The sequence below is a fragment of the Branchiostoma floridae genome, chromosome 8 (genome assembly GCF_000003815.2).
Source record: "Branchiostoma floridae strain S238N-H82 chromosome 8, Bfl_VNyyK, whole genome shotgun sequence".
Classification (NCBI taxonomy): domain Eukaryota; kingdom Metazoa; phylum Chordata; class Leptocardii; order Amphioxiformes; family Branchiostomatidae; genus Branchiostoma; species Branchiostoma floridae.
This window is the reverse complement of record NC_049986.1, coordinates 23,685,058-23,710,139: the sequence shown is the minus strand read 5'-3', so window position 1 is coordinate 23,710,139 and position 25,082 is coordinate 23,685,058. Positions and strand designations below refer to the sequence as shown.

The 25,082-nt window shown below is 42.4% G+C and overlaps 2 protein-coding genes across 2 annotated transcripts in view; both read right to left on the bottom strand.

Moving 5' to 3' along the window:
* Positions 1 to 19,796, bottom strand: part of LOC118421996 (transient receptor potential channel-like) — a 28,161-nt gene extending 8,365 nt beyond the window's left edge. The window contains exons 1-12 of the mRNA XM_035829500.1: positions 19,678 to 19,796; positions 17,120 to 17,297; positions 16,379 to 16,528; positions 15,920 to 16,105; positions 14,879 to 15,073; positions 5,943 to 6,108; positions 5,170 to 5,341; positions 3,758 to 3,896; positions 2,133 to 2,226; positions 1,830 to 1,954; positions 1,045 to 1,173; positions 441 to 500 (exon numbers count right to left, since the gene is read on the bottom strand). Coding sequence (XP_035685393.1) covers positions 441 to 500; positions 1,045 to 1,173; positions 1,830 to 1,954; positions 2,133 to 2,226; positions 3,758 to 3,896; positions 5,170 to 5,341; positions 5,943 to 6,108; positions 14,879 to 15,073; positions 15,920 to 16,105; positions 16,379 to 16,528; positions 17,120 to 17,254 — 1,551 coding nt within the window. The 5' untranslated portion in view covers positions 17,255 to 17,297; positions 19,678 to 19,796. The remainder of the gene's footprint in view (positions 1 to 440; positions 501 to 1,044; positions 1,174 to 1,829; positions 1,955 to 2,132; positions 2,227 to 3,757; positions 3,897 to 5,169; positions 5,342 to 5,942; positions 6,109 to 14,878; positions 15,074 to 15,919; positions 16,106 to 16,378; positions 16,529 to 17,119; positions 17,298 to 19,677) is intronic.
* Positions 19,797 to 22,184: 2,388 nt separating this feature from the next.
* The window catches only part of LOC118421995 (fibroblast growth factor receptor 4-like), a 23,423-nt gene continuing 20,525 nt past the window's right edge, over positions 22,185 to 25,082 (bottom strand). Inside the window, exons 13-19 of the mRNA XM_035829499.1 lie at positions 24,683 to 24,793; positions 24,084 to 24,256; positions 23,645 to 23,764; positions 23,264 to 23,343; positions 22,878 to 23,018; positions 22,484 to 22,574; positions 22,185 to 22,346 (exon numbers count right to left, since the gene is read on the bottom strand). Of these exons, the coding sequence (XP_035685392.1) occupies positions 22,287 to 22,346; positions 22,484 to 22,574; positions 22,878 to 23,018; positions 23,264 to 23,343; positions 23,645 to 23,764; positions 24,084 to 24,256; positions 24,683 to 24,793 (776 nt within the window). The 3' untranslated portion in view covers positions 22,185 to 22,286. The remainder of the gene's footprint in view (positions 22,347 to 22,483; positions 22,575 to 22,877; positions 23,019 to 23,263; positions 23,344 to 23,644; positions 23,765 to 24,083; positions 24,257 to 24,682; positions 24,794 to 25,082) is intronic.

The following is a 25,082-nucleotide window of genomic DNA, read 5'->3' as shown; positions in this document are numbered from 1 at the left end:
TTTTCAAGACCAATTACAGTTACATGTACATTTGTACTATAAACAGTGGAGACTCTTTCTAATCTTTTTTTGACCAAGACATAACACATCAATTTTCTCATTTATAACAACTGACGTCACCACCAAAAGATTTGAATATTTAGGACAGGTAGCAGACTCTGAAGTAAACATAGGTGAGAAGTACTACCTAAATGTACTATCTAGGCTATGAAAGATGATATAATAAAAAAGTAACATCAATTTGACAGATCTACAATGTAGGTGACAGGCTGAATAAAAACAAACAAACAATGGAACTATTCGGCTCCAGCTGTCTTACCGAGGGACTACTGTCACAGTGGTAGAGATCTAAGCTCAGGAATGAGCCCAGTCGGCATTAAGGACTTACATGACTTTTGTATGTTAGACGTTTGACTGTAAAACGACGTGCTGTGACTTACAGGCAGGTTGTACCCCATGGCTCCAAATACTCCCTTAATGAACTCTCTGTCGTCTGCGTTCTGTCAAGATGGGAAAGTTTCTGTCAGAGATTGAAGTAAACGCTGACTTGGACACACACACTAACACACTCACACACACACACGCGCGCGCACGCATGCGCACACACACACATGTACGCGCACACACACACTCACGCACACAGACACACACACACACTCACACACACACGCATGTGCGCACACACACACACATGTACGCGCGCACACATACACACACACACAAACACACACACACACACACATGTCCTGTTACATGCAGACTCATGTATATGTCTCAGTCTCCTGTACCTGCTCCTAGTGAGAAAGTCCCCTTGGTCGAAGCTCTAAGACAGGAACAGCTCAACACGCACGCACGCACGCACACACATGCACACACTCACGCACACACAGACACACACTCATGCACGCACAGACACACACACGCACACACACTCATGGACAAACACACACACACACACAAACTCACGCACACACAGACACACACTCAAGCACGCACGCACGCACACGCACACACACACACACACACACACACACATGTACGTACCTCGAACAGCCTCCTGTACCTGCTCCTAGTCAGGAAGTCCCCCGGGTCGAAGCCCTGAGACAGAAACAGCTCCACAAACTCCTCCCGGTCTTTCTTCAGAAGAGCCTTCTCAAACAGGCGTGGTGGGATCTGAGAAATGTATAATTCGTGTTTTATATTGATTTAGAACTAACCAAAGCTGCAAAATTCAAAATTCATTCTTAATCTGCAGTTCACTCTACAAAAGTCACTGTACTTGTGTTCCAGCAATAGCCACCTTCACTTTTCTTTCTTCTTATCAAACTTGTATCTCAAAGTTTTGAAATTTCTGTACCTTAAAATTCTCTTTATCACCACCAATTTTTACAATTAGTCACATTTAACTGATGTTACTTGTTCGTGTAACTTAAAGATGTACATATATGTGGAAAATTCTGTCCTGAAGACTATCATAGTCTTCAGGACAGAATTTTCCACATAATAATCTTTTTCAGCTGCAATATTGTAACTTGTTTGCCTTGGTGACTAAATAGTGTACTCTTACATGACTTTCTGTCTGTAGGATTGATAAGTACTAAAATCGCGCCCCTAGCGGCCTGCCCTACAATTGCCGCTGCCCTAGGAGGGGGTCATTAACCCCAGCCAGCGAGAGCTTGTGTAAACACAGGCTAGATTGCTAACTACATGAAAATCAATTACAAAGTTCACCTTGATACTGGCAGGGGATCTTTATTCCAGTATAGACTCTGTTAGAGTAAGGAAACATGTACTGTATAGTTACATATACAGTGTAATAAAAAGTTGACCTTGATGTTGTCTGGGAAATACGGAGACTGGAAGATCTCGGACAGCGCCAGGTCAGGTCTGTTCCACTGCAAGGTCAGCTGGAGGTCACTCTGCACGACGATGTCATCAGACACGTCCGCCTGGGCTGAGGGCAGAAACAAAAGAAAGATTTGTTTTGTTACGTTGTTGAGTTACGACTATTATTCGGAGGAGTCTGGTTGCAATTGTATCTTGAAGTTCCCACTTCAATTTGTACTTTCAATTTCAACTTCAATATGATCACTGATTCTTAATCTATAGTATAGATTGATCATTCACCACACCTTTCCAGATGGCAGTCAGGATGTAGTGGTCCAGGTTCTCCAGGTCGTCATGGAAACCTTGCACTTCCAGGATGCTGAGAAAAACCTGGTCCTCCTGATGATAAATCAGTGAAGACATTTTTAAAAAATTCAAAAAAATTCCATGCACAGGTACTTTGTTTTACAAAGCATAACCAATCCAAGACTTCATCAAATTCTGACCCTCCAAGGGACTGTCACAGGATCTACATCAGCAAGAGACCTTCAGAAGAGCCTTAAAGGGGCATTCCACTCCAGAAGGGAGTCTTGTTTTCCAATAGATAATGTGTCAATGAATACATAATCAGCTGAATTTTGTGGAATTCACCTTGGGATGAATTGCGCAATGTGTGTTTTGTAAAACAATATGGCACTCACTAAACCCATGCAGACCCTACCCATGCATTCCCTATACGCATTCGACACTTTGTTTATCGTGCATATTTTCGGAATAAATGAGGATCGCTAAGCACACCGAGAAGGCAAATTGCTCATAACATAGCAAAGAACACATGACAGGACAAGATTTCTTAGCGATTCTGAAATTAGTTTTGTAACCTTACCTAAACGTTTTGCATTGTATTTAGCCATAGGATTAATTCAATTAGCGGGTACTTGGGGAGTTTAGTAGAAGACTGAATGCTCTTGAGGCACGTGGAGCAACTGGGTACTTTATCGTATAATGTGAAGTAGCATAGTATGTATTACATTTATTACTTCCTGAAATTAATATCTATCGGAAAATAACACTCCCATGTGGAATGCCCCTTTAACCTAACAGGGACTCAACATCAACATAGGGACAGTCTACCACCAGACACACATGGGGCCCCAACTCTAGTAGAACCCTTTAAGAGACATGCATGCCAATATATATATAAGGCCACACCAATCTGATTTGTTGGCTCTCGAATTTTTCAAAAAGACAAAATACAGCAAGCAGAGTCATCATAAAAGCTCAATTGAAACAAACCTCATGTATAAAAAAAAAAGTTAAAGTTTGCCCATGCATCTACAGACACGTAGGGTGGTGCCCATCTCCACTTTGAAGCTCTTGGGCCACACATGTGCAAGCCACTACAGCAGGGGGCTGGTCCGCTGGTAGTGATGTGTGTTTAACTTCCATTCTCTTCCTCATTAGTGCTGAGTGCTAAGCAGAGAAAGCAGCATGTACCATTTTTCTAGTCTTTGGTATGACTCGGCCGGGGATAGAACTCACGACCTACCGAATGCAAGGCGAACACTCTACCCACTTGGCCATTGCACCGGTTGTTTCATGTATCGACAAAAGTAAATGTTGAATGTCATTGTATATTGTACAGTTACCAGGGCTAGCTCCTGATAATAGCCTCTGGCTAGTTGGGTATCCCTGGCTCACTATACAGCCGAATAAATCAAATCAAATCAAATCATAAAAGCAACGGCCACGTAACACTTGAATATGCCACTGTACATGTATTCACTCCAAGAACCTGAGTGAACCAAGGCATGAAACATGGTCCTCTGGCTTTGTTATCAATGCTTTTTCAAGTTAAGCACCTTTTTTAAAAACTTTTTTAAATCCGAGAACCAACAAAATGATTAGTTTTGAATATAATTTTTCTGACCTTGATGGCGTCATTGACACAGTTGATGATCAACTCCTTCAGCTCCTGAACCTCCTCCTGAGACAACTTGGGGAACGTCTTAAAGATCCTCCTGGACAGCTCTGCCCTTAGGTACTGTATCCAGTCATCCTGGGGAGGCCTGTAGTAATGTTCAAGACAAAGAGAAGTTAAACTTTATATTAGAAATGTTTTAGAAGCATCTCAGACTCAGGTTTACTCTTAAGTACTGCATTTAGTCTTCCTGGGGAGGATTTTAATCATGAAAACTGTAATTACTGTACCAACGTTTCATATATACTGTATACCCCTGTGCGTATTGTAACATATACCCCTTTACTGTAACTGTATACATGTATATACTGGGCAGGATTCAAAACCCCCAAACCTGTGTTTCAGAACTTACTGTACCCACCTTTCTTTGAAGCAAGGGTTAATCATTTCAAATCACCCGGATGGAGGTCTGGCAAACCTCCATACCGTATCAGCCACATGGTGAATTACATCATTCAATCGTACGGGAGACATGGCGCATCCCCGTCTTGTATTCAGCTAGAAGAAAGGGTGTGCCACCCCGTAAGGGGCGGTATAACCCCAACGGTGCTATAATACACCGTATGACTATGACTGACTGACTGACTGATAAGCAAGGGTCTCCTGTTGTACACACTCCTGTGTGCGTACTACATGTATATACTTGGCAGGATTCGAACCCCTGAATCTTGTTTCAGAACTGTCTGTACCCACTTTTCTTTGATCTCCTCGTAAGCATTAAGGCCAGCAGATCGGCAGCCTTGCCACTTCCCTTCAGTAGCAGTACCGGAGTCTCTTGTTGTACACACCCCTGTATGTACTGTAATTACTGGGCGGGACTTGAACCCCTTACCAGATAAACCAGAAGCAGAACTACTGTACCCACCTTTCTTTGATCTCCTCATAAGCGAAGGCTAGCAGATCGGCTGCCTTGCCGCTTCCCTTCAGTAGAAGTACAGGAGTCTCTTGCTGCACACATCCCTGTACGTACTGTATACTGGGCAGGAATCAAACCCCGGAAGCTCTGTTTCAGAACTTACTCAGTACTTACCTTTCTTTGATCTCCTCGTAAGCGAAGGCCAGCAGATCAGCTGCCTTGCCACTTCCCTTCAGTAGGAGTACAGCAGTCTCCTGTTGCACACACCCCTGTACGTACTGTTGACTACACAAACCAGGATTTGAACCCCTTAACAGATAAACCAGAAGCAGAACTACTGTACCCACCTTTCTTTGATCTCCTCGTAAGCAAAGGCCAGCAGATCGGCAGCCTTGCCGCTTCCCTTCAGTAGGAGTACAGGAGTCTCTTGTTGCACACACCACTGTACGTATACTGGGCAGGATTCGAACCCCTGTACCTGTGCTTCAGAACTTACTGTACCCACCTTTCTTTGATCTCCTCGTAAGCAAAGGCCAGCAGATCGGCAGCCTTGCCACTCCCCTTCAGTAGGAGTACAGGAGTCTCCTGTTGTACACACCCCTGTACATACTGTATACTGGCCGGGCCTCCCTGCACCAACACACACACTACGGGGTTCGCCTTCTTGCTGGGAAGAACTGGACATGGAAGACAAAAATTCCATAACTTTGTCAAAGAGTTGAAGCACACAGAAGCACTGTAAACTGACTGATGGTTTTCCTCTTTCCATTTTTATTTAAAGGGATATAATGTAAAAATTTACGTCATTGTATTCGGTCATATTTCTACACAATGAGTTGGATAATATATTACACTGCACAGCAATATTCGCATCGTATGGATACGAGTTTGATGTGCCATGAGGACAACTTGAATTATGTGCACTTCCCTCCACCGCTTGAGCTGTCTGCCATTTTATTCAACTCTCCGACGAACCACGGAGGGCTGTAGAATGTGTTCGGTGGTTCGCTCAAATCGTTACTGAATTTTGTTGAAAGTCCCCACTAAGCTCCAAAGATCTGTGACCGCAATGGTCAATTCAGAAATCTACGGCCGGCGGGCTACCCGGAAGTAAGTGAATTTGGTCCCGCCTTACTTTGGCGTTGTTAATCAGCGCTAGAAATGTTTTTTTTTAATTACGCAAATAAGTTACAAATGTCAATCTGATTAGAGATTTTAAAGTTTGGCGCCAAACTTGTACAATATATCCCTTTAACAGGACACTGTTACAGAACATACCACAGTAGCTGGAGGCCCGCCGCGGTGAACTGTAGTGGTGCTGCAGCTGCAGTCTCAGCTCGTGTTCTGCGTTCCAGTTGTCGTCAGTCCCGTCGTCCACCACGATAAAGTGCGTATGGTCCGGGTTCAGCTCCCACTGATCTTGCAACCCATCTTGGATGGTGCGCTGTGGCAAGAAAAATGAATCAGTGTACAAAATACTTTTCTGAGCCAGGTTGCACAGTGTGCACAGTGTGCAACCTGGGGCAAAAACTAGGTTGCACAACTGAATTTCAAGTTGCACCGCCTACAATTCACTAATTTCTGAAAAAAAAGGTACAATACATACATGTTTGGCTGATATGAAATAGAGCTGCCTTGGTCCATTCATTTTTTCCAAGTAACTTGACAACGAAATCGAGTTCTGAGGCTCAAAATCTAAGTTGCACCCTGTGCAACCTGAGTTTAGAAAAGAAGCTCCATCTTAAGATTGGAATTCCGTTTTTCCCATTTTGAAATGTGCTAATATTTTCAATATAAAAGCACTTGGTGCAAAGTCTTTACATATGATTGACAAGTATGATGTACAGTTGTGAAATATGATAATAACTTTCATGAATATTCATTTTGAAAATTTTCTTCCTGCAGGAATTCCTGCAGGAAGCGTTTTTCCTGCAGGAATTCCTGCAGGAAGCGTTTTTCCTGCAGGAATGCTGCAGGCACTCCTGCAGAAATTCCTGCAGGAGAAAGGTAAATTCCTGCAGGAAGAATGTTTCCTGCAGGAATTTCTGCAGGAATGGCCTTGACAATGACAGGAAGCATTCTTTATGCATTTAATTTTGTTTTGAAACTGTTAAACAATGCATTAGATTTCATTAGATGTTTCAGACTTGACTTTAACTATGTATATAAAACAGATATATAATGGAGGCATTTTTTATTGTTTTGTTTTCCTAGTTTTATTGACTGTTGCTGGAGATGCCTGGCATTAGAAATAACTGACCTATGAATGAACTTCACTTCAAGAAAATGCATTTCCTTCAGTGGCTACTCATATTTTTCAGAAGTACAGAAGCTTGGGCATGGTTACTTCTTTCATTTTTTTCTTTAATTCTTTAACATCACCACTTAGGGTTTATTAGTATCTAAGCCAATTTGATTGTACATGTAGGTGCAAGTCAGGAACATAAACACAAAATTCATAAATTTCATGACAGGCCTAAGCTTCCCTTAAAAGTATAAATTCAATTATTGTAAATTGCACATGTACTGTAAGGGTAGGGTGCCCTAATAGGATAATCATTGGAGTCCATAAGAAAAGTACTGTACAATGAAAGTACAGTACTTTTAGTTACATGTTGTGTAAAAACCTTTATCCTATTATCAGTGCCAACCTGATGAAATTATTTTCGGAACTTCCAGTAACTATTTACTGAATTCTAAACTGTAGTAAATCAAATGATACATTCAGTTGGTGGAAAAGTAGATGACATGAACCGCCTTGTTTGCCATGCTGATAGCTGGTGTTTGGGTTATAGAAACCAACCACTGGCGGCTTTATCTCATGATGCACCCCTCAGGGTAAAACATTGATCCTTTATTAGCATATAGCCAGGTGGCATTCACCAGTCATATTTTATGTTAGTTATGACACTGTAACACAATATTAGAAGTGTCCCGAGCCGGGTGCGTGGACACCTAGAAATTCATTAAACACTGGTGCTAAATGAATCTTATTTATTAGGTTTTTGATACCTACTGGACAGCTGTGTTTAATGAAGTTCTAAGTGCCCAATAGAAAATAATAATCAACCGTCACCAGATCAGATCAGATCACAGAACATTGATCAATCAGAACAACACCCTGTCCTCATCTGGAACTCTTTACATGCTCTAAAATCCTTGAGATTGGGACAAAGGCCTTTTTATCACAAGAGTGTGATATTATCACCTCCCCTCCCCTTTCTCACCTATCTTTAGAGAAGTCATTATATAATCTCCTTTGCACCTACATGAAGGTGTTTAAAGCCAGCAACAACAATGCGTGTATTGATTTATAATGACAGGTAATTAGAGACTGAAGTGAATGGTAGCTGCCTTATTCAGTGCCTCCACTGGTGTATAGAACAGGTCAGTATTTAACACTGCATAGAAGACTAAAGTTTACCCAAAGAGGCTTAACTACCTTGTAGATCACCAAGGAGTTTAGAATTCTCTGATCTCACTGACCTAACCTAGGTTTTACAGCAACCTTGGAATAGATATAATTTTTTACTATTTGCCTTTCAATTGGTAATCTTTTACTCTTGTCTTGGCTACCTTAGGTCTCTTGTTTAAGCAGGGGGCTTTTATCTTGGTTTCAGACAAAAAGTTCCTGATGATGGGTTTGAAGGCTGATACTGATAGCCAGAATAAAGCTACCATTCCAGAATGGCTATCAGTATCACATCAAAATATTATACCACAGGCCTTCTACTCTTCAAAATCAACCAGGAAAGTTTGCCAACACGGAGGGTATTGATATGTAAAATTTGGGGTCCTGGAGTATCTTGCAAATACAAGCAATTTTTGTACTATAGAGCCAGGCGTTGAAAAGCAGAAAGGCCCACAAAATAACAACAAACTTTTTGATAACCAAACTTATTGATAACCTGGGCTTTATCTGGTCCAAAGAACCATTATCTTTTTGACTATTAATAAACTTGAAGCCCGCTATGAAGCTGTTTACCAGTATGATTCATTATAAGCCAGAAGGCTGACATAACCGCATTCCTCTGGAACAAAGAATTTGCCAATACTGTAACTTGAATAAGATAGAGGATGAGTGTCACTTTATTGTTTACTGTACTTTATACAACAACAAAAGAAACGTCCTCTTTGAAAATATACAAGATATGTTCCCTATTTCCAATACTTGAATACCACGGAAAAAAATTCATATTTCTCATGCAATTAGATCAACCATACATTATTGATTCCATCTGTACTTATATTTATAACTGTTTTAAGAGGTGAGAAGAAGTTGAACTTGTAAATACTGGAATGTATTAGTATTTGTAGAGGTGACAAGATACCTTTTTTTTAATCAAAATTGTACATTATCACTAGCGCTACAATCTGTACTTAGCTTGTTTGAGCACAAATGTACAATTAAGGTCATTGATTCATTATATAGAAACAACAGGCAAAAGTTTGTTCCAGAGATTATTTGTAGTTTCCAAATCCTATTACATGGGCCTGTATATAAGGCACTCACTTTCCTCTTTTTGGTAATTATGCACATTGTTATGCAGGTTCAAAGGAGGTCAGTTATTGTTAAGGCATGCTTCCCAATTAGCAAGTTGAATTAGCAAGTCCCACAGGGACTGTCCCAAAGCACTGGATGGAAAGATTCAGAACACCTCCCTGAGATCAAGGAGGTTGCTTCTTGCTGAGATATTTCTATACTGAACTGCTTTTGAGCCAGATTAGAACTAGAAGAACTTCAAAATTGCAGAAACCTGAAAATTCACTTCTGGGATAGATTACAGGATTCGAATGGTTAAACCAGATCGGCAAATTAAGGAGTAATAAAAGCTCCTTGATCTCACCAACTTGATCTGGCCCTCTTTCAACCTCCTTGATCTGGCTCAACACTTTTGTTTTGAACTGCCAACTAATGGAAATCTTAGAATTCAGAAAAATGGTAAATTAGGTAGTGCTCTGCATTGCACTTTAGCCAACCTCTCACTTTACATAATATAATATAATATTATATACCATTGAAGCTTGGATCCAGGTTACATCCAGGTATGTGACGTCATACTTTGTGGCGTCACCCAGGAAAATAAAAGTTTTTAGATAATAATCTTATATTTAGGCCATGTTTCTGAATCAAAAATTTTTTTGAAACAGGATGTGTTTGAAGGCACTTGAAAGGCCATGAAAGAATGTAGCTTCTTACGGTTGCATAAGATAGTATTGTCAGCCTGCAAGATCCGCTTGGAGATTCTGATCATGATAGACAAAGAAGCACAGTGCAAATGACACAGTAGGGTTCGGAGGACACCAACTGACTAGTCTAATTAGTCTGTTCTGTCAACTTTTAGCTTGAGTGGTAAATGTGTTGGGTTCATGAGCTGGCGGGCCCAGGTTAAAATCCTGGGAGCCAGGCACAAATTTTTCTCTTGTGTTTCAGAAGTGTAAGGTTGTGAAGGACGTTGCACTTCTGTGAGGGCCTGCATGCCTTTTTCCGTTAAGTGTTACGAGCCATTTTAATTTACCGTTAATCGTTACCGACCCACTCTAATTCACCGTTAAGCGTTATCGGTATATTCTTCGTGAAGCGTATTGGTCGTTTTAATTCCACGTTAATCGTTACTTGTTATCCCGAATTCACCGTTAAGCATTACCAAGAAATTCTTCGTAACAAGTTATACCCACGAAGTCAAATGCCAGATAGAGCCCCTGAAAATGCAGGAAATGGTGTTTCAAAGGGTCCAGATTTCAAAATTTCTCCGAGCCTCCCGGCCGCTTCGGGTAAAAATATGTTGCGGAAGCGTCGCCCCTCCCCCTCCCAAAAAACCTTTTCACTCAAACAGATTTCAGTGTCCAACTTAGCATAGTTTCCGGCAAAATTTTCTCATCGAATGCAGAAAATGAGGTTTCTCCAGACCTCCCTTGCAACGGCTTGTGGCTTTGGTGCTCATGAAACAACCAGAGGGGCGAGTAAGAACAGAAAGAAACAACACCCCGACTCCCGGGATTCGAACCCGCGCCAAACCCGGGCAGCCGGATGACAAATCGAACGTGCAAACCGTTCGGCCATAAAGGCTTAAGCCGTTAGACGACCTGGCGAAAACATGTTTCAGGGGCGTTGGCCCAAAAAATTTTCTCTTTAATAAAATGTCATTTGATTTACCTTCGTTGGCCAGCAAAATTTGTCTTTCAAAATGCAGTAAATGGCGTTTCAGACGGTCCAGACTTTTAAATTTCCCCGGACTTGTCTGGCAATTTCTCGTGCCGTCCGAGCTTGAAATGGTAAAAATATGTCGGAGGCCGGAGGTCAATTGCTACAACCATGTGTAATTTTGATGAAAATTTCATTATTCTGTCAGCAAAATTTGCCGGAAAATGCAGGAAATAGCATTTCAGAGGGCCATGATTTTAAAAAATTTCCCAGGGAGCATACCCCCTACCCCCATACGATGCGTTGCGCCTTCGGCGCTCCATGTGCTGAAAATTTTGTCAGCAATAGTCCCCCCCAGCCTACAAGAAACTTGCTGTTGCCGCCTCTGGTGGGAGCACTGACCCAGGGAAGCAAACGTCATAGACACAGCAGACATTGTCCCTGTCATTCCTCCGGGCTCTGGGAACCTTTTCCTTCTCACAATGCCATTAGTCTGATATTTTCAACCATCGAGGTAACCTAGTTTAGCGCCGTACAAAGAGGAACGAACGTCAATGTTTACTGTCATGCTTTGTAACCCCTCCTGAATTTACCGTTAAGCGTTACCGGACCTTCTGAATTTACCGTTAAGCATTACCGGGCCTCCTGAATTCACCGTTAAGCGTTACCAAGAACCCCCCATGCAGACCCTCTTCTGTGTCAGTGGGAAAGGTCACATTACCATGCATCCCTTTTTCTGAACTGAACTGGTTTTAGCCTTGGTACCAGTTTGCATCATAAGGCAAAATACAAACTGTTTAAAACTGTCTTGTTTTTTTTTGCATCACAGGGCTTGAAAGTCATTTTTGCATGCACCTTAGGCTGAGTAGCCTGTGTTTACACAATCTAGCGCTGGCTGGGGTTAATGACCCCTCCTAGGGCAGCAGCAATACTATAGGGCCGGCCGCTAGGAGCGCGATTTTAGTCAGGCTAGTAGCCTCCTTCACCGGCCTCTCTGGGAAGCTTGGCGTTTTTTTTTTTTTTCGGGGGGGGGGGGGGGTCGATTCGCGATTTTTAATCGGGAATATTGCGGGAAAGGAATATATGCCGGGAAAGGAATATACACCGGAAAGCTTGTACGGGCTAGACGAGTTCGGCTCCTTCACCGGCCTTTCTGGGAAGCTTGGCGATTTTTTTTGGGGGGGGGGGGCGAAAAAAAAGCCGAACTCGTCTAGCCCGTACAAGCTTACAGGTGTATATTCCTTTCCTGGCATATTTTGTGTCCTTTGTTATTAACCAAGGAGCTTTATCTGTCACTCAAGAAAGGGTTCGATATCTGGTGTGGCAACCAGTGAAACAACCAGAGGGGCGAGTAGAACAGAAAAAACAACATCCCAACTCCCAGGCTTCAAACCAGCAGCCGGATCACAAATCCAGTACGCTACCGCTGTCGCCACAAAAGCTCAGAGCTCCTTAGCAAGGACGGTAGGAACTACTTGAACCCACTGTTACACTAGTTGGGCAAAAGCAAACTTTTTTTGGGTCTTCATCCTGCACCAGGTTTTTTGGGAAGCAGTCATAGTCACTGTGCAACAGTGGTATCAAACGACCAAATGACCAACTTTGAAAGTAGCCCCCCCAACTAGAAGCAGTCCAGCTTTTATTTTCGAGCACTCGGGTCTGATTTTACCATGGTCATTACTGACAGAAGGGGGTCTGATAGCGAGCAGTTGTTTAATGTAACGCAGCTTGAAGGGCAAATTGAGCAAGGCACAGCTGGATTGGAAATTAGGCATAGAGGTGCTGACTTCATTCCATGATGCCTATATTAAACCTCCTTGGTTTGAGCAGTCTATTTATTACCTTATTATAAGTGGAGTCCACAATTACCATCAAATTTTCACAAAACTTCAAGAAAAATTATTCATAGTTTACCTTGAAATTGACAAAGACAACCTTGATTTACCCTTTAGGTTTAACCATTTCATATTTAAATAGATTAGTGTAAAAGTGAACTTAGGTTTCTGAAATTCTGTAATTCTTCAGTCTGTAATTTCTTGTAATAGTGTACCCCCAAGTTCCAGGATTCTTTCTGAAGGCCTTAGGTCCTCAGCACTACAGGTAGCCAGGATGTTTGGACCTGGGGAATAATTAGTCCTTTGATAATTGATAATTGGACACCAGCATCCTTTGCATATCTATAGAACAATAGCTGACCTTACTTTGAACCCGCATTACAATAGCGCATACTTACTTGAATTTTCAACAAGAGGAAGCAAGCCCCTGGCTTTCTTAGGCCCAATTTTAAACTTTATGAAATATTCTCTGGAACAAAAATTCAAGTGTTAATCTTATGATGGTCAAAATATGACCAACCAGATCAAACAAATCTCAAGTTGCTGACCAAGGAGCTTTCATTCTTTGCCACGTTCAACTTGGTACTGCATTTACAAGATATCATTGCATGCATGGAAGGAGCATTCGAATAGAGCAGTTTTCATTTGATGAAAACACCCATGTGTGAACAGCCGTAATGGCTCTGTCGGCACAACTGTTGAACATGTCATGGGCAACTTGGACCCCATTCAAATGAAAAAATACAAGTGAGTTAAATGAGGAATCCGATTAAAGCTCTCTGTTGGATTAAAAAAATGCGTTCACATTTAATCGGATTAAACTCAAACTTGCGACCACGACCACCCCGAGTCGGGCACACGTCGTGCTTCCAAAATGTTGCCAGACTACCTCATAATTTTGAAGGATTTAGTGACATTGATATTATATATGATAACTGTTGAGAAATTGGCTGGCTTTTGATGCGTCGACAGTCAACAAGAACATGGCGCTTGTGAGGTCATACAGGTTGAACTGGGGGTAGAAATGTTGCGCGGGGTGTGATTATACTCTACATTTAACTGTAGTACAAAATGTAAATGTATATGTTGAAAAAGTTGCATGAATAGGAGAAACTACTACTAAAACGTTTGTTGCATACTTTTTTGCCGGTGTGTAGCACTCCTATCTTAGTGTCATTGATTTAGATATGAATTATAAGGCCATTTCTGCAGAAATTCCTGCAGGAAACATTCTTCCTGCAGGAATTTACCTTTCTCCTGCAGGAATTTCTGCAGGATTGCCTGCAGCATTCCTGCAGGAAAAACGCTTCCTGCAGGAATTCCTGCAGGAAAAACGCTTCCTGCAGGAATCCCTGCAGGAATTCCTGCAGGAAGAAAATTTTCAAAATGAATATTCATGAAAGTTATTATCATATTTCACAACTGTGCATCATACTTGTCAATCATATGTAAAGACTTTGCACCAAGTGCTTTTATATTGAAAATATTAGCACATTTCAAAATGGGAAAAACGGAATTCCAATCTTAAGATGGAGCTTCTTAGAAGTAAGCTGCACCAAGCAGAAAGTAGTTGCAATGTGCAAGTGTGCAAGTGGGTATTTTGCACGCTGTGAATTGAACAATTTTTCATCCATAACGATTTAGATTGAAGTATTACTTTATAGAATATTTATTGAGTAAACATTTATCAATTAGTCAATCATCCATACAGTGAATGTAAGTTTAGAAAATCTCACATGAAAATGCTTTGTTTCCTCGGAAAATGGTGGAACCTAGACAAAAATGGCTTCTGCCTGGCATTTTAGATCAGAATAAGTACAAATTTTGTCAAATATGATTTCAGGTGGACACGTGGAAATGAATCTTCCAAAATGAGTTCCTAGTTGACTAGAAATAATGTCATGTACTATCGTATAAATAAAGCCACTTAATGTAGCTACTGACATTCATTTTTTCTAATGAAACTAATAGATGTACTACTGACCCATCTGGGCATCATGTGAGTCACAGCACAGAAGGGAGAGATCCCCACCGCCCTCAGCACGGGTTGGATACATAAAGTTTAGTCTATCCATAATAATAAAGCTTGGGCTGGTCTTCCTCTTCCTTCACTTAAAGCCTGAAGACAACTCTAGCATTAAATCTACAGTTACTGTATGTCTGACTCAGTACCACTACAATGTAGTACTAGCTTAAAGCCTGTAACGTAGTGTAAGGCTACGACATGTACTGACCCATCTGGGCATCATGTGAGCCACAGCACAGAAGGGAGAGATCCCCACCGCCCTCAGCATTGGTTGGTCGTCATCTTCCTTTGACATCATGTACTCCCTACGCGCTTTCTCCCGCTTCATGGCGTCCCCGACCAGTTTCCCCACGCCGAGGTTCGCTCCGTTGGTGATGAGCCACATGTTGGTGGTGGAGGCAAGCTGGGGGTGGATATGGTAGATTCTGTTGTCAATCCAAGTCTTATCAAGACTTAGAAAAAAATCTACAATATCACAACTTTGCCTCACCTTTGTCCACTTTGGAATCCAAATTGTCTTCAGTCTGAATTGTCTTAGAACGTTTCCTATTGGACAACTGAAATTGTCTTCATTCATAGTTAGAGTATAAAAGACCTGTTTCTTCCAGGTCACTTCAGTGTCACTGACGAAAGATGGTGGATTCTATCCGAAACGTCTGACTTTTCCAAAACTATATCCAGTTGCTTGAGTAACTGCTTTTTGGCATATCTTATTACCTGGATGTCTAACCAACATCGAAATATCACAACTGTTGTTGTTTCGATGACCCACCAAGTACCTCCAAATTTTCAGTTTCTGCTCAGTGCACCAGGTGACCATTATTATTTTATGATAAATCTTAGGCCTCAGTCTCTTGCGAGACCTAAGGCCATTTCATGATCAAGGTGTACTGCGCAGACACCGAAAATTTGGAAGTTATTCTATTAAGTGTTGATGTTGACTATAAACATTAGACATTAGTATTGTTTACATGAAGATAGGATAATCATTTTTAAAATGCCAATAGAAGTTGGAAATTTATTACTCTGTCAAACAGATGTCTTTGTAAATTGAAGCGTGAGATTTCACAGACAAGCAGGTCCAGGTTCAGGTCCAGACCTGGACCTGATCCTCTGGACCTGGACTGTACCTTTACCTAAATTTCCTGTACCGGTACCCACCCCTAGTTGTGACTCATCATCACAAATTAAAAGTGTTCCTAAATTGTTAGAAATCTTGATGAAGAGAAATGATGTGCATGGATCTGACCTTGATGAGCCCAGTCTGAAGGGCGTCGTAGATCTTTCTCCGCTTCCAGAGGCTGAAGTGTTCGGGCTCGCAGTACAGCGACAGGATGACCTTTGGCCTCTCGATCTGCCATGTCCGATGGAGGTGCTCGCTGATGACCTCCATGGAGGGGCAGTTGACCTTGTTCAGCAACAAATATGGCCGACTCTGAAACAACAGAAGAGAGGAAAACCTGGATGACTCGCTTGCATGGGGACCCATTCTCTGTGTAAAAACTAATAGAGGCAGTACTGTACTTACAATGCCACAAAATGTTTATCAAACAGTCAATAACAGTATGTATAAACCTTGTATTATACATGTACTTTGTAAATTTTATGTACTTATATTTTCCAAGGCCAGCCCTTTGTAATAGCAATAAGTTGGGCGACCTTGGTTGTCTGTAACAAATATTAAATAAATTAAATAATAAATTATTACCTCCTCCCCGTATCGCAGTGGTAGAACCCCCTCCATGTAGGACCCCTGGGGGAGCTGGTATAGTAGCGAGGTTGCTGACCCCAGGTCGCTTCTGGCCAGCTCCAGGTGGAGGTCATCGACCTCGCTGTCATCGCTGTCATGCCCACAGCACTGGGGAAGGGAGATTATGTGTTAGAATATCCATGATAACTTTATATCCATGATAACTTTGTTCGTTAGACAGATGGCATCGTGGCGGCACTGTGGGGGCAATTCCTGCCACTTGCATTATTTTTTAACATGTCGTGCTTGCAATCAGCACATTGGGGTTTGCTTGTTGCACCTCTAGTTTCCGTGGTGGCACATCTAGGTTCCGTGAAGATACATCTGCGTTATCGAAGGACAGACGCACCTGAATGCCCCAAGTTCAATAAGATACTACCTTCACAAGTCTCTTGCTTTGACTTCATTTCATTTCTTTAAGAATTGCAGAACTGTACAATACTCCTGCATTACAGGCAGCGGTAGGCTGGTTTTGTGATCCACACATCAGTATGTATATAGTGCGAGAGATCCCGATCGCACTCTGTATTAGTAGAATCGCCAGTACAGATTGCGATCAGGATCTCTCCTAGGACAAATTCCGATTGCGATCTCTCCTAGGAGAATCGGCGATTCTACTGGATCGTGATCTCTACTGTGAGACATAAATAGTGATACATTACATGTGGTAAGAAAGTTCTGCAGCTGGGGATTCCTTACCAAGAGGGGAATTCTTTTCTTCTGCCTGAAGAGGAGTGTTCTACGCTTATACCAGGAGAGGGGCACTTGGAGGCGTTCCTCTGCGACCCCCTCGCTGACCTTTAACCCCCTGTCGTCGTCCTCGTCAGAAGACATGTCAGCTCCTTGTAGGTCACAGGTCAGGGGTCAGGTCATTCTGCTGAAAAAGGAACAACAAAGTAGATTACTGAAATTTTCATGGTGGTTTAATGTTTGCGGTTTTCGCGTTCGTGGCGGCCGCTTCACCGCAAACTTAAAACCACCGCAAACATTTTTCCATGGCATTAAGAGACTACAGTGCATCACCAGGTGCTCCTGCGAATTAAAACTATCGCGAAAAGTCCTTTTCCTCCCTACCGCGAAATTAAATCCCCGCGAACTTAAATGCATTTACAGTACTTACTGAGTGCTAATGTATTACCCCAGTTCTGTAGCTGCTGCAGCTACTTTACGACTGTATTATCTCCAATGGAAGTTCAACGGCCCAGTGGTCATTTCACTAAATGTGTCTGAATTCGTTCTTTCATTATTATTAGATCTGGAAAGTTTAGAGTCTTCAAACTTCAGTGACATTTGTAGGAGAGCATCAGTGCTAGGGCTGTGTACCTAAATACCCGTACCTGTACCGTACTTAAAAAACTGTTTAGGTACAGGTCCGGACCTAAACATCTGTGTACCTGTACCTGTACCTAAACAAACTAAATCACTATTAAACACTACTTTTTAAGACTGCTGGACAAGTAAATTCCGAATCAACAATGACAATGGTAAAAAAATTTGCAATTGAAACTTAAGAAAACTTGCAAAGAAATTGTTTTGAGATTCAAATATGTAACTGCCCATACAAAGATGACAATTTATCACTAAAAAAGACAGTTAGCTACATGTTTAACTTACATGTACTTGGTTAAACTTTTTTAGGTACAGGTGCAGGTCCGTACCTGTACCTAAACCCGTGTACCTGTACCTGAAATTTGTTTAGGTACACAGCCCTAATCAGTGCATTTTTTTCACACATTTCTGCATAATTCTCAGTTGCTGATGAACTTACAGTACAGTGAAGCCCCGGTCACAAAGCGCGTACGATTCGTTGCGATGGACTATTCCGCATATCGTACGATGAGCGCAGTACATCGCAAGAAAATCGTAAGCATCGCAAGCCATCGCAACGCATCGGATGGTGTTCAAAATTTTTCCAGCGTCGCAAGATTTTTCACTTGTGTCTCTTCTGTACAGCCGTCTGACCGCTTTTGTGCTTCTTTAACCAACAAAATGGGACATAGCTGTTAAATACCTTCCTATAATATCTTTAACTGTAAAAATAAATTAAAAAAGACCATGACAACAAGAGTATTACAAGCAAAATTTCAAATCAAGCGTGAGTACTGGTATGGTTATCTCGGTCTGCTTGCCGGCTCTACGTGTCAGGCTCTTTCGAAGATCGTCATGATCATGATATGCTATCAACAAAAAGATGCCATCATACAAAAATCAAATGATAAGCATTATATCATATATATTTCCGACTCATAGAGCCTGCCTTTACGTTCGAGTTGTCCCCATGGTTATTACGATTATGGTAAACTGACGCAAGACCGACGAGAGCTGAGATTTGATCTAATTATAAACGCACGTGCATGAAGCGATCAAACAATTGTCTGCATCACCTGTGCGTGGCTCGCTGTTCTCTGGTTGCGACTGTGGCAGTTGCGACTGATATATTTCCCCTTTTCGTCAATATCGACAATATCAGGGAAAACTGAAACCATCACAACATGCTAAAAAATCATAAATCTATAACCTCATCAGTAGACAAAAATTGCCGTAATGAACTCTGCTATGGGGGCAAATAAAATCTTACGACGATAGCGAAATTTTGAACATGTTCAAAATCCATTTCAGCTCTATTTTTCGCCATACGACGCTCCCCGATTTACTATGATCCACTGCGATTGACGCAGGCACGCTCTTATGACCTCATCGTACGATGCACTACGCGCTTTGTGACCACGGCTTTATATACTTAAACCATTGCTTCCGATTCTCCCCTGACTTACGACGCACTGCGCTTACCCTGCGCATCGGAAGGAATCGCAAGGAATCGTACGCGCTTTGTGACCGGGGCTTGACTGTACATAACACCTAAACCACAAGAAAAGTAAAGGGGGAAGGATTGCCATCTACGCTCACACCAACCAACACAACAGAGACGGGGGCCGATATCGCTTACCAGGCAATTACAATTTATTAATCGAGTCACGAGTCCCTGAAGTCACGTGCTCAGAATCAACACTCCTGAAGAAGGTCCAAGGAATCGCGCGATTTGCTTGTCACAAGCAACAGTTGAACGAAACGTTAAAATTTAAGTTCCAAATCCAAAATAAGCCACAAGAAAGTACGAAGGCCGCTAACTTGCACTTAAACCAGGACGGAGTAATTTACACTCTTGAGATATACGACGGAATACACCAGGTGATCATAAAATCTGGTTTACGGTGTCGAAACAAATTTCACAGATCAGTGACTGAAACTGAACTTACCTAGCCGTGGGTGCCATCTTTTTGTGGTGACTTCAGTTCATGGGTTCTATAGATCGCTCGTTCGAACAGGCGTTCCAACATCAGTTCGAATACAGTGATTCGGTCGGAGCCGCCCCTCCACCCACAGTAACGTCATGTGCACCCAAAACAATTAACGTCAAATAAGCGAGATTACCTTGAAGTTCTTGACGTCTCTACGTAATTTCCATATTTTACGAAGTGCTTGATCATGGGGGATGAGCTGAGACGCTAATTTTCCAACATCAACTAGCGTGCATGGTCCTCATTAATATTTTACATCTGCTGCATGAGTCACAGTCACGTAAACACAACGGTTCGTTGTTTGAGTCAATGGACCTTTCCTGTCGAACACCGTAAGCCCCGCCCCCTGTTCGATTTCGAACACCTCGGGCAAAACTAGCGAAACTCGGGCAGAAATGGCGGCGAATGACGGGCCGCGGCCTGCAGGGAGAAACGGTGATTCGGCCTTCATGCAGCCAGATGACGTAACTAAGGCAGCTAAATAGAGATGTTACACATAGTCCACATCGTCGTAAGTCTGAAAAGTCCTGTTGGTGGCAGAACGCGCAAAGGCTGTTTGCAGTGGGGCCTTAGTTTACGCTCCATGCGGAAACACGACTTACGGCACCGCCTAAATTTGCAATCGACCGGGAAGTAAAATAAGTCGTGACAAGCACAAATGCGTCTGTTTAACGTTGCAATTGTTTCTGCTGCATCCTCTTTGATACCTGTGCTGCATGCTCCACAGCTGTATCGGTGCAGAAATTGCAGTTAAATCCAAGCCTAGAGGTCGAAAACTTGGGGGAGGGGGAGGGGCAAATTGAGTTACATATTCCAACATGCAGAAGATCACTGTGACGTTCGGTTCGTTGTTTGAGTCAATTGTCTCTCTTGGTGCCTTGTGCTTGAGATTATTGCTGTAGGAACGGTTTCCATGAGAGCACGCCGAATCTGTACGTACTACGTACTCTCAAATTATGTATCACTGGATCAGGAGCTGGCCATGGCCCGTTTTAACGTTACATCTGTTTGTTGCTGATTCCCTCTGAAACGTCTTCTATCATTCCGGCTGACGTGCTGACATCCGTGTCTCTGCTGCCCTCTGCTGTGTTGTATGTCTCGTGTATGCTGTCCAACTTCTAGCAGCATGTGCTGTCTCTCCTTTGCATAGAGGAGGCAGCGGTGCAAGAGACCAGGGCACAATCAGTCATGTGATCGCAACCGTGCGCCGCCATCATCCCAGATCTTCAACTTCTTGCGTAATCCAAGCCTCGTTTTGGTGCGAGATTGCGCAATACTCGTGAAAAAGGGCCTACTGCAAAATTGTTCGCGGTGGTTTTATGTTTTTTTTCGTGGCCACTTCACCGCGAACTTAAAACCACCGCGAACATTTACCAATTACATTATGTGGCTACAGTCAGCGCTGCTACCGCGAACCACCATGAAAGTTCCATTTTCCCGCTACCGCGAAATTAAATCCCCGCGCATTTACTTACAGTATTCACCCCAAACAGATGATATTGCCTGGGACTAAATAATAAGCGCCCTTATCCGTTGTACCGTGATATGTTCTTTATTTCGAATCATTGAAATTGATGATGTAACCACTTTGTATTATTTGTTCCAGTGATGAACACTCTTATGTACAAACATGACTAGCGCTCACTCAAGGGCCATATAGAGCCCTCTAGACAAGTGGCCACTATATAAATCTATATAACGTTAGAGGGGTGGCCACGTGTATAGAGAAAATGCTGATCAATGGACTACGAGCAACAAGTTACACATTATTTCATTACCCACTGACGTTTATTCACATAAACATTGCAGTCGGGTTTACATGATGATGTTTTAAGATTTACAGTTCAAACGATTCTAAAGAAAAATGATGTTTCTGCATTAAATGTGACCAGGTAACTGGACAGTAAGAATAATATTAGATAGTTATCATTTGTTGTATTTCTACATTTATATACATCTGTACAATATAACCATTAATAAGTTTTTAATTTCGAATCACGTAAAATGGATAACCACGTACATCAATGTTCCACGATTATCACTCGAACATCACGTACATAGTCCGTCCAAGAGTTTCTAATATTAGGTTCAGCATATTCGTGAATCAACCAGAGGGGCGAGTAGAACAGAAATAATCAATATGCCGCCACCCGGGATCGAACCCGAAAGCACTGTCGAGATTACAAATCGAACGTGCAAACCGTTCGGCCAAAAGGCTTAAGCCGTTAGGCGTCTTGGGTTTAGCAGTCCTTGAACACCACTGTTACATTCGCAACATCCGGTGTTGGTGTCAAAACAACATGATAAAGCTAAGTCAGCAATATTTTGTACGAAATGACAATTACACTGTAGCCAGAGCATGACCACACGTCCCTACAATATTTTGGATAACAGTTAGAGCTAGATTACTCGGTAGGACTGATGACTTATATACATAAATTTTTGCTGACGTCCATTGTGGTGTCATACCGGGGTGACCCGGGCCTTTAGAGCTGTGGTATCATACCGGAGTGACCTTTAGAGCCGTGGTCTCATATCGAAGTGTCCGCAACATTACTGTTGTAAGCTTATACGGGCGTGACCGGTGCCTCTACTGCTGCCACAGGGGTGTGGAAGTAGAAGAAGCCCTGTAGAAAGAAAATGAACCAAGAACATTATATATAAAATGTCACAATAACTGATAACATGTCATCGTCTAGTTAAACTATGATTGACATCGCGATAAGTTGTTGTTCCACATGCTAGTAGACTGAGATTCACTCACATTGGGATCTGCCTCCAGCTGCTGTCTGACAGTCGTGGCGTCCGGCCTGGTCTTCTCGTTAAACTTCCAGCACTGCAGCATCAGCTGATATCTAGGAGGGAACAGGAGACAAAAAGAATCTCATTGTTCATCAAGCGGCATGGATTTTAGAACCTAGGGCACACCAACACCTCATGGCACGAGGCAAAGAAGACCACCGGAGATCGAAAGAGGTGGAGACGACTTACTGCATGTGGTCCCGATTAAGTCAACCGTTTCAAAAGTATGACTTTTGGACCGAACCTGACTTTTGGTCATAAAGTCGACAAAACGATGCATACTTTCTCTTTCTAGCTGCCAAAACAAATGAGATTTCACTCTTGTAGGGACTTCGTTTCTTTCAACACAGACTTACCGTTCTTCTGTACATAGCTGAGGCCTGGGGAGTCTGAAGTGGTTTTGCAGAGCATCATATATTCTGTCTGCCCCCTCCATCCCAGGGTACGGCGTGCGGCCCAGCTGCGCAACTTCCCACAACAGAACCCCAAAGGACCAGCTGAAAAATAAAAACCCATGTCACCGAATATCGTCGGATATGTGTTCTACAAGAACCTTGCACCACCAGCAAATCTCATGTCGGCTCACAACGTACGACCAGAACGAAATAGTATCGCGAAGGTTGATTCATACATTTTGTACACAGAGAATTGGCAAAAACAATATCAACATTGGCAGGTCAAATTAGCGTCACTGTTGTTTTGCAACCAGATACATACTCTGTACTAACATATATACACCTACACGTCACTCTTGTGGGTGAACCTAGCCTCGTTCTTCAGGCCCTCCGGAGCCATCCACTTCAGCGGCAGGAGGTCATTACCCTGGAGGAACACAAATACGTTTATGACTACTGATGAGGCAAGGAATGCTATTTTTTTGCATTGATGAGGCTAAAAGATACAAATTTTGGAAGAAACATGCATTCCATTCGCCTGAACGAGCCGTATATAGCGTTATACTGTTTTAGTTTTCATCCTAACATTTCATCCATCTTTTACAACGTTGCAGGATCTGCAGATGAACAGAAACCGCTACTCTAATCTAATTTTCATCTGTTTAGACTCACTGTCCACAGTCATTCAAATGAGTTTTCTGTAAGCTAGTGTCGTGAGTCTGACCTACCCCGTCCTGCCGATGGTACCCCACAGCGTACATGTCCCGGGCCAGCCCGAAGTCCGCGATCTTGGCGGTTCCCTTCCCACAGATCAGGATGTTCCGGGCCGCGATGTCTCGGTGAACCAGCTGGAAAGGATCACGAATTCGTAGTTATATCATTATTTCGTCAACAAATTTAGGAATCAACGTCTTCCGATGGCTGATGAAAAAGGTTTAACTTAAGGAGTAAATCCAAAGTTGAAGTATTCACCACGGATTTGTTAGATTGGCATTGAAAAGTACTCTGTAGTATCTTAGCATCCTTCCTTACCAAGAGCGGGGACTCAGTAGCATTGTAGAATGGTTTTAAATAGCTGTAAAAGCCTAGTTGGCTGAACCATTATGAATATCTTTAGTCGAATGTTAGAGAAAGGAGATGGCAGATTAGATCTATAAATTTCCTCACCCTCCTGCTTGCCAGATGCTCCAGGCCGCAGCACACTTCCACCATCATGTTCTCGAAGATGTGCCGTTTGTTGACCAGAACGGACCTGTTGAGTTTGGACTCCGCACGTAACGTCCACAGCAGGTGCAGGAGACTCCCGTGTTCGGCATATTCCAGCACTAGTTGGAGCGGACCTGCAGGGAAATAGAGCAGGACCAACTGTAACAAAGCTGTTCCGTCATGTCTTCCGTCATTTTGTAACTATTTTTTAGTTGTTTGTTAAAATGCCTTTATCAGAGATACATGCTCAATGTCACTCTGGCCTTTTATCAAGGCAGGTTATAGAGGTCACTAGAATCATCATCACAGTCGATGAACGCAGTCGAGAAGTAAAGTACTAATTAGCAAAGCTTTTAAAGCATAGCAGGCGGGGAATGTGCACATGAACAAGATAGATGTTGACGGACTCTTCTGTGTGCCTGCCATGTACTAAAGACGTACTCTTGCTTGTACGGCTCCTTTGTAACATCTACACATCTAAGATACCAGTGTTTTGTATAGATCAAACAGGAATGCAGAACAGAAAAGAAATATTCATTGACCAAAGACTTGGTACTGACCGTCTCTAAAACAGATGCCTTTCAGCCCGATGACGTTGTCATGGTTACCACACAACAACATGATGCAGGTTTCCCTCAGAAGGGCCTTTCTGGTCTGGGTGTCGTCATCGTCTGGACATTTAAATTAAAAAAAATGTTAAACTGATAAAGTGGATTTTGACGCAGAATTTCCAACTCTCTCTTTCATTTGATAGAATTGAGTCTAAAAGATCATTGCACTAACAGTAAAAGCGACTACGTATACATTGTAGGAATTTTTTTTTATCTGATATTCTTGACTAGCGATAGCTGATGATTTACCTTTCAATTTTTTGACAGCTACCACCACAGCATCTTCTTCAGGATGCGTCAGCGTTGCCTTGACAACATGTCCAAAAGCGCCCTCTCCCAGAAGCTGTCC